We start from the raw sequence: 10501 nt of genomic DNA on the forward strand, positions 1-10501 counted from the left end.
TTTTTTAACCCCCCCGTCCCCTTCATTGGTTCTAACATTTATTAACAAATTTCTAATGAGAAATATGACACAGTTTTACATCAATTTCCCGAGACAGGGACATCAGATAGAACTAATAGTGGTCGCGATCAACACCTAAATTTTTTATGTTTCAGCCTACACCCCCTTTTATTTTACCTTAACAGTCCCTTTAAGAAAACATGTACATTTTAACATAAGGATAGTTTATTTCCCTTATAGCTTAACAAAAAGCAAACATTTTTTTAAAGATTTAGCCCACTTAGCCGGAAGAGGGTTAAAAATAAATGAACTATTTCAGCAGAAGTATTTATAAATTTTCTAATTCCCAAAATGAATTAAAGGTTTTAAAGTTCATAAAAGGTTATCTATGTTTTCTAAATTACTTTAATCCGAATATTATTTATAAATGTAGGTAGTAACTCGTGGGACTCCTAGCACACCAAACTGACTGCAAATCAAGTACGTTCTGTGTGTATCAGAATATTTTCATTCATATGCTTAATTTTTTCTTTCAAAGAGACAAGCACCCGTTGGGGCCTTAACACCTGTCCATATACTTGGGGGAGTCCCAGAGTGTAAGGAATAGAAGGGAGATATAACTGGCGCGGTTCGCCCTACCATATGATCATGCATCCTTTGCAGACGGTTACTCCATTTGTATAAGAAATATTCAGAATATGTACATCAGACAAATATTTCATATAGAAATGAAGTACCCGTCTGCAAAGCATGAATAATCATATGGTAGGGCGAACCGTGCCAGTTATATCTCCCTAATATTCCTTACTCCCTGGTGAGTCCCCACACCCAGCTCTTTGTACACCTAATTGATGTTCAGCTCTACTTGTTCAAGTAAAATTAGAATATTGAAGTAAATAAAAATAACAGTATAACTAGAAATGTTTAGACTGAGAACTGCGTTGAATATCAATTTAACGTGGAGAAATTCGTAGCAGAGTGCAGACGAATCCTCATTTTCTTTCTTTATTTGGTATGGCTCGGAGCGAAGGTCGTCTGAGATTCTTGAAATTATTATGAATTAGAAAATTTCCATAAATGTGTGTTCAGAGGTTTCCTTTAAACACGTACTCCTTAAATCCCTATTCTAAAAATATTCAGATTTTAATAATCTTAGAAGTTTTGATTGAACATTATAGAATCATCTTGACAACTGCAAATCATCTTGTTAAAAATTGAAAGCAGCACCATCTCTGTCATACGCTTTGCATTTTATCCCCTTGGGTTAGTTGCTGATTTATCACTTTGTTTATGCGTCATAACACCAAGGAGTATAAACTAGAAGGGAGATAAAAGTGACGCGGCCCACCCTTATACTATATGATTATACATGCTTTGCAGACGGGTACTCCATTTGTATAAGAGATATTTGTCTGATGTACACCTATTCTGAATATTTCTTATACAAATGGAGTACCCTGCAAAGCATGTATAATCATATGGTAGGGCGGGCCGCGTCAGTTGTATCTCCATTCTATTTCATACTCCTTGGATAACACCAAATGTATATTGCAAATTTTACATAAAGAAAAAAGTTTATCAATGCAAATAAAACAAAGATAGGAAGGTAAGATTAGGTGAGATTTTAGCGCACTGCGTTTTATAATTTATATGTATAGGGCTGCAAAAAAGTATAAGTGAAATTGTGAGGTAAAACCAAAGGCCAAGGCGTTGCGACACTTTAAAGTCTCTGCTGTCTAAATATTTAATGACTAGCTTTCAGAATTGTCTAGTTATTTCTCAAGAGGGAGGGGGTGCAGGGCCGCCATGAGCCTCGCAAAATGACTTGCAAAGCCTCCAGATTCGCAGAATGACCTGAAAGCCAATCAATCTGGTTTCTCTGCAGTTACAAGGAGGTGGGTAGTTAGATTTGTACATGTGATGATGTGATACACTTGTGAAATGATATAAAATTTGTCTATCTTTATATAAAGCTGCAATAGTTATGCACAAGCTTAGGAAATTGTAAAAATGAAGTTGACTTTTTAAGACAAATTATTCATGTATTATTGAAAACTATTTGATCATGTTGAGAATTTTTGAAAAAAAGGCTTTCGGTGGTTGTTAATGGAGACAAGAATGCTGGACATGTGGAGCAAGAGTTGCGGAGGCTCGGAGACGTAGTGTAAGCAAGGGGAGGATTTTGATGGGTTAGGAGGTCATTCTGCAAATCTGTTCGACTACAAAGGTCATTTTGCGGGACTCATGGCAGCTCTGCACCCCCTCCCTAATCTAAGTGACTTCACATTTCGCAAATAATTTTTCTATCTTTGCGTTTTTGTGAATTAACCACTATTTTCAGACTTGTATTTTTAATTATTTTTTAATTATGTTTTTCAATTAATGTTTCTAATCTTCTTTGATAAAAACGCGTGCAATTGCGAAATGTTCGCAAAACGAATTCCACATTTAGCTGGAAACCCTAGGCACATTAGTTCGTACCTTCATTAGTGATTAAAAGTTAAGAAAAAATCTGAATTTTTGCATTTTATCAAGATTTTATCAATAGAAAAGACATTGTTTTTACTCAACGCTTGTTAACATAATATTCCAAGATTATAGACAGGGGTGGATGTTTTTCGCCCACATTTTTTTTCGTCCTCCCCCGTTTTGAAAGTAAATTTTTTGCCCAAAATACATAGGTTTTAGGGTTTTATTGGGTAAGTAGGGTAATTAAATTACTTATATGCATCAAAAAGAATGAAAAAAGTAGCCGCTTAATTCTATCTCCACACCCCTGATTTAAGACAATCTTTATTTCGATTCTCAATTATGATGTTTAGTGGAAACCCCTGTTTTTGATCTTAAGGAAAAGAACATCATTATCTAAAGAAGAAGTCCATTTACTTCTATTAAATCTAATTGAATCCAACCTCTTCTCATGAATCAACATATTGTATTCCATAAAATCAAATAAAACAATCTTTTTTCTTATTCCAGCATTTTTTGAGGGTTTTCATCTTTTATTAAAAAGTTAATTTTGTATTTTATGTTTAACTCTAAAAATAAATAATCTTTATGGCGGATTTTTAATAAAATCACTCAAGTTGCCGGCAGAGAAATTTCAATTGCATTTCGTGAAAGAATTGAAAATATGTTTAAATATTTCTCGATGAAAACAAAAACTTATTTTACCATCGAGGGTTGTTACAAAACCTTAGAATCTGTTTTTTGTGTCTTCAGTAATTTAATCCACTTTCAATATATGTATCTTTTAATACACCCAACAAATTTTGCATCAGTCATAGTAACAAAAACATTCTGAAGTGAACAATAGTCAAACACATAATAGAACCTTTTATAATCTTATGATAGCTTTGCAACCTGATATCCATAGAGAATAGAATATATATTAGAGGGTAATTTAGAGAATCTCTCGGTATGAAATTTTTCAGTCCCTTTCAGCCTGAAAGAGAGTTCAAAGTGTACAAACCATGTAAATGTTCACAAATTATCTGCAGTAGAGTACATTAATACAGTATGTAATTTCGAATTTTTTAAAGCTGTTAAATCAACTTTATAATGAATTAGGTGAATAAAAAAAATCATTTGATTTATAGTTATAACGGAAAATCATCGTTTGTAAAGTGAAAGGCATAGAGTCTATGTGAAATGATCGTTGGTCAATTATTTGGTTTTCTTTTAATATTAATTTTAGATTTTCTATAAAATGATGTTCCAGGGCCCAAAATGTTATATAGCATAAATATGTGAAGTACACCTGCAGTATGGAAACAGTACAACAAAATGGCCGTTTTACACTTTTTTCTAGTAAATTCATCCCCTCTAATATATATTCAATTCTCTTTGCTGATATCACGGACCTTCAATTTTTCAAACTAATAATTCTAATTTTGTTCAATCTTTTGAAATGTCAAATTTTACAAAAAATAGTTCAGTAATTTATTAAAGTTACAGTAGATCCTATAACAAGAATATTTTAGTGACAGGTAAAATAAATATATCATATTTTCAAACTTAATCACAGGTGGAGTAGCATTTAAACTATTAATACAAAACACAATATTAACTATTAAGTGACACAAGAACCCTCTAAAAATTAAAGTATATTTCTACAGCTAATGTTTAGAATTAGTAAAAAATAACTGCCAATATACAAGGCTTAAACTTAATGCAAAATCTGATTTTTAAAGTGCCTCTTATCAACTTTTAAATTTGAGGATCATCGCTTGATTTTTCGATTGATATTATCCCTGCAGGGTATGCCCATCACGGGGTATAGAAGAGGAATGAAATTAATCTGTAGATCTGCATAAGATCCCAAGATTCACAATGCAAAATCTGACTTCAGAGCACCCAATTATTTTGTTCATTTGACCCCCTTAATGTGTCACCCTTAACCACACAAATACAAATAAATTTCAAACACAAATTTTATAAAAAAAATCTAACTAAAAAATTTCAAGATTCAAGTTTGCAGGTTTATTTGGCTAGCACCTGCGACTTAACAAGACTGTATGTGTAATTTGAAGTGATCCTCCATGCAAAGATGGGAATGTCTGATTTACATCGGTACCCTTAAAGCAAAGAAATAATTTTACATAAATGCTTATAATCAAAAAAAACAAATTATTTTCGATTGTGATTTCTCTATAGACTCGACTCTTTGGATTTTCTGCTTGATTCTCTCTTTTAGATTTACCTACCGTCTTAGAACCAATAAGAGTTCTCTATTTGATTGCGCGCCAAAATTAGAAATTTCTCGGTTTCTGATTGGCTGTTCGGTTTCTACAATCGACATCTGATTACAATTTCCCGGATATTAATTTAAAATTTAATTAAACTTGAGATTAATAAAAAGAGGAGATCAAGCTTTGATCTCCATAGCCACAATTCTAAAGTGTTCAGCTTTTAGACGATATTTTAAACTTAGTGTCAAATTTTGACCAAATTTAAAATTGTTTCTTCCTCTATTACACGATGTGATTGTGCGGAAAACTATTAATCATCTCGAAATTCTAATTTTAATGCGGAGATCTAGAACCATCTAATGACGACCAAGAAGTTAAAACGAAACAAAAAATCAAATTACAGTTGCTTTTTCTGGCGTAAAATGTTTAACTCTAAAAATTTCCATCTTTCTTTTCGATAATCCGCAATTGAGAATAATTAATTCAAATAATTTTAAAATATTGATATCTCAATCATTCTTCATCACATAAAGCTTTAGAACGTGCCATTGTTAATCAGACATTTCCCTTTACAAACAAAGGGTCACGTTAAATCACGTCCACTCACCTATTATTCATATTATAAAAATCATGACAGGAAACTAATAAACTAGACGTTATGAATATTCGAAGCTGCCACAAGGGAGGTTGGAGAATCAGTTCTTTTCCTGCCTGGCTCACTGTGCAGATATACAGCCTGGAACATACATATATTTATAAATCCATCCTGGCTCACTGTGTAGATATACAGCCTGGAATATACATATTTAGAAATCCATCCTGGCTCACTGTGTAGATATACAGCCTGGAATATACATATTTAGAAATCCATCCTGGCTCACTGTGCAGATATACAGCCTGGAATATACATATATTTATAAATCCATCCTGGCTCACTGTGTAGATATACAGCCTGATATATACATATTTAGAAATCCATCCTGGCTCACTGTGTAGATATACAGCCTGGAATATACATATTTATAAATCCATCCTTGCCCACTGTGCAGATATACAGCCTGGAATATAAATATATTTAGAAATCCATCCTGGCTCACTGTGCAGATATACAGCTTAGAATATACATATTTAGAAATCCATCCTGGCTCACTGTGCAGATATACAGCCTGGAATATACATATTTAGAAATCCATCCTGGCTCACTGTGCAGATATACAGCTTAGAATATACATATTTAGAATTCCAACCTGGCTTGTATGTAGAATTACAAAGTCTTTCACGGTTTACATAAAATTTACTCTAGCAGACGTAACTATACTTTGACTATTGAAATTAAGTAATTCAACGCTAATGTGCAACAAAGACGATTGATAATTCGTCGCTTAATTCTGATGTGTATACATAAACCAATCAATCTATCAATTAGACTTTTAGGGACACCCTATGACTTTTACTAAGCTGAGATTGAAAAAAGTATTTACAATTTGCAAATGAAGCTTTAAAGTCCTTTTATAAAATTCTGCCATTATTAATCCATTGATTATTCGGAATAAACATAGAACTGACCTCGTCTAGGAAGTAGTTGATGGTTTGATAGTACTGAGAACAAGACCAGGTTTCATTATGGTTCCCGTCAGGAAACCGGGCTAAACGTTTAATGGGAGCACCGCAACCAGAATACAAGGACGTCATCATTTTCGGAGGGATTAACTGTAATAATGTAGAATTATTTAATCTAGGGGCTAGAATTGTCAAATCCAGTAAGTATATAAANTCTCCCTCTGGATCTTTTAATAGGAGCACTGCAACCAGAATACAAGGACGTTATAATTAAAAGAGGGATACAACTGTAACAATCTTAGTTAAGCTAAACTCGTTCTAGAATTGTCAAATCCAGTAAGTATATAAACACTATATATATATTTTAAAACTAAAATTTCGAATTGTTGTGTTTTAACTCAGAAACATTAAATAGAATGCAATACATAATCGTCTGTCAATTTTTCTATCGAAATCCTGGAAATATATCACTGTTGGTGGGGTTTTCTGGAATTATTTGTGAAAATAGAATCTATTAAGACTTTTTAAAAACTTTTTTTAAACGGTGAGTATACAATCTATATTTATACTTTGCTTGTCTGTCTGTCTGTCCGTTTGTATACAATAAACGACAAAACGAATGAACCATTCGGATCCAAATTTTGTGGGGAACCTTCACATGACAAAGGGAAGGTTTATGGAACATCAAAATTGGAGAAAAAAATCCTGGAAAAAAATTAAATTTTTTTGTAAATGCGCCAAATCTAAAAGAAAAATTCGCCAACATTTTTTAAATAACTTAAAATGGCCTACTTATTTACCGAAAAGGTGGCGCCAAGCGTCCTTAAAGCCTAGTATTTCAAAATAAAATATTTAATTTTGTTTAGCTAAATTGATTTACATTTATTGCTTACCTTATCCGCTAAACCCGAGATGAATAGTGTAGGTTGAGTTAATCTGCAGATCTTTTTACCAGACTTAAATTGATTCTTGTAAAACCAAACTAAAAATTAATCATCCATTAACGATAATATACAAGAGCATTGATTAGTTTTTACAGGGTGTTCTAATAAACATGGCCGGTTATTCATTTTCGAGATCTTCGCGAAGAATTATAGCATCGTTATGCTTAATTTCGTAACTGTATTTTGTTTGTATGTTCGATCATAACTCGCGAACCCCTTGACTGATTTGACTCAAATATTGATTGGAAAACTTAGTAGAACCAGGGAAATGCTCTTCGGTTCGGTTGGTCTAAAAATATAAAATAGCTTGGGTTGACTTTTACAGACTAAGCTGTGTCCCCAAACTATTGTCACAATAAAGTTATGGCTTGAGTATATTTTATGTAAACAATAAAATGATGTTTTATGTTTCTACATAACTTTACTTTGTTTAAATAAAGGAAATTTTCACAATGTAATAAGATTATTACTACAATACAGCATTTTGCCCTCAAAAAAAAAACAAAAAAATTCTTAACTATAGAAGTTTTACAAATGCGTCAAATTGGTAAAGCTAATTTCAGGGTATAGCTTTTTAAATCCGTCCGTTTCACAAAAACCTTTTGATGAAAATATGATCGAATTTATTGATGAAAATATATTTGAACCAATTGATACAAATATATTAGAACCTACTGATGAAAATATATTCGAATTTATTTATGAAAATATATTTGAACCTATTGATGAAAATATATTCGAACCTATTGATGAAATAGAATCGAACCTATTGATGAAATAGAATCGAACCTATTGATGAAATATATTAGAACCTGTTGATGAAAATATATTCGAACCTATTGATGAAATATATTTGAACCTATTGATGAAATATATTTGAACCTATTAATAAAAATACAATCGAACTTATTATTGGAAATAAATTCGAACCTATTGATGAAAATAAGATTTTACCTGGAATAAATTTGATTATTTTAAATGGAAAAATAATCCTGGCAATATCAGGTATTGAGGTAAATGTATTTTCTAAAAGAACAGCACCAATTCTCTCCTTATTCTGAGACCTAAACCAATCAAATAAAGATGTATTCTGAGACCTAAACCAATCAAATAAAGATGTATTCTGAGACCTAAACCAATCATATAAAGATGTATTCTGAGACCTAAACCAATCATATAAAGATGTATTCTGAGACCTAAAGCAATCAAATAAAGATGTATTCGATTGACCTGTATTTCTTTATAGATGTGTAAAACTGAGGATGTTAAAAGTCTTATTTTTCCTATCTTAAAGTGTTAAATTCTGACAATTTTATTCATTGTCTGATGAAAAAAATTACAAGTAATAGATTTTCGGGGAGAAAAATAAGATTTTTACTTCATACTTGAGCAAGATCCCGGATACCGTTGTAAATGATAAATACCACTTTAGAGTAGGAGGCAGGACAGGTATTTTAAATTACGACGACATATACCTTTAGAGTAAAATGAATATAAGATAATAAGGGCGAAACATTTTTCAAGAACCAAAAATTTATTTTTCTATAAAATCTAAAACATTTTTCAAGAACCAAAAATTTATTTTTCTATAAAATCTAAAACATTTGTAAAGAACTTCCTAAATTTTAACATTTATAACTCAGGAGTTCTAGATAGTTCTATTGATATCAATTTATGCTAAATTGCTTGATTTTTTAACTTTTATTATAATTTGAGACTTTTGTGAAAAATACCTTTTGTAAACATTTCTTAGATTTCCTAGAAGATGACTATTTTGGTTCTTAAACAGATTACACAATAATGTTTCAACCTAATTGAATAATAAGGATAAAACATTTTTCATTATAATAATAAGATTGTTATAGTAATTGATTTAAAAAGATTCGAAAAACAAACATCAACGTCAGCAAATCAAAATATTTTCAAACTCGTCTACTTAATATATAAACCTTGATCTACTAACCTAGAAGCTAGATCTACGGCACCTCCTAAAGATCTACTAAATATATAAACCTTGATCTACTAACCTAGAAGCTAGATCTACAGCACCTCGTAAAGATCTACTAAATATGTAAACCTTGATCTACTAACCTAGAAGCTAGATCTACAGCACCTCCTAAAGTTTTACTTAATATATAAACCTTGATCTACTAACCTAGAAGCTAATTCTACGGCTACAGCACCTCCTAAAGATCTACTAAATATATAAACCTGGATCTACTAACCTAAAAGCTAGATCTACGGCTACAGCACCTCCTAAAGATCTACTAAATATATAAACCTTGATCTACTAACCTAGAAGCTAGATCTACAGCACCATCCTAAAGATCTACTAAATATATAAACCTGGATCTACTAACCTAGAAGCTAGATCTACGGCTACAGCACCTCCTAAAGATCTACTAAATATATAAACCTTGATCTACTAACCTAGAAGCTAGATCTACAGCACCACCTAAAGATCTACTAAATATATAAACCTGGATCTACTAACCTAGAAGCTAAATCTACGGCTACAGCACCTCCTAAAGATCGTCCGAACACAATTATCTTGTCTCTGCTCAAGTCAGCTCTTGTGTGAAGATAATCTAACCCAGCCTAGATGATTTGATTGGTTGATTGATTGATAGATATTTTTTTCGGATGGGAGGGGAACAAGGGAGTGAAGGTATATTATTTTCTTCAGTTTTATGACTAGTATGCTTTGGTATACATTTTTAAGAGAAAAAAAGTGTCTTTCACAAGTGAGGGAAAAAAGAATTTGATTTATTTTTTACTTCTTTTGGATAATTGTGAATTAGAACTAGAATTAACTTCAAGGGACTAAAGAGGTGATTGGTATGTCCGATTCAAAACGGTACTCATTAATAGCCTTTTCTGGTGATATGTGGAGTCTCTATAAAAGTAACATGAAGGGTATAATTTACTTTGTCAGGATTAAACACTTTCAAAACCGGAAAAAGTCGACATATTCCACATTATTGATCAAAAAAAGGTTTCAAGACTACAGTTATGAATTTTCAAAAGGAAATTTAATTGTCATTTTAATTACATTCACTATTGGGTATACCTGTGTGCATCCATATTCATTCACTCCTCACTAGGGGGTTCCATCTTACCATATATACTATATTATACCTGTGCATCCATATACATCCCCTCCTCACTAGGGGTTCCATCTGACCATATATACTATAGTATACCTGTGCATCCATATACATCCCCTCCTCACTAGGGGTTCCATCTGACCATATATACTATAGTATACCTGTGCATCCATATACATCCCCTCCTCACTAGGGGTTC

At 32.0% G+C, this 10501-nt stretch overlaps 1 protein-coding gene across 3 annotated transcripts in view; it reads right to left on the minus strand.

The window, feature by feature from the left end:
- Positions 1-3925: 3925 nt before the first annotated feature.
- LOC111705857 (protein ABHD13) overlaps positions 3926-10501 on the minus strand; it is a gene marked incomplete in the record, with an annotated part of 14938 nt that continues 8362 nt past the window's right edge. The window contains 6 exon segments of one of the 3 annotated variants that reach the window (XM_023478551.1): positions 3926-4503; positions 5299-5427; positions 6258-6401; positions 7145-7233; positions 8150-8259; positions 9690-9793. In XM_023478551.1, coding sequence (XP_023334319.1) covers positions 5341-5427; positions 6258-6401; positions 7145-7233; positions 8150-8259; positions 9690-9793 — 534 coding nt within the window. 3 annotated transcript variants of the gene reach the window in all.

The sequence above is a fragment of the Eurytemora carolleeae genome, unplaced genomic scaffold, assembly GCF_000591075.1.
Source record: "Eurytemora carolleeae unplaced genomic scaffold, Eaff_2.0 scaffold684, whole genome shotgun sequence".
NCBI classification, from domain to species: domain Eukaryota; kingdom Metazoa; phylum Arthropoda; class Copepoda; order Calanoida; family Temoridae; genus Eurytemora; species Eurytemora carolleeae.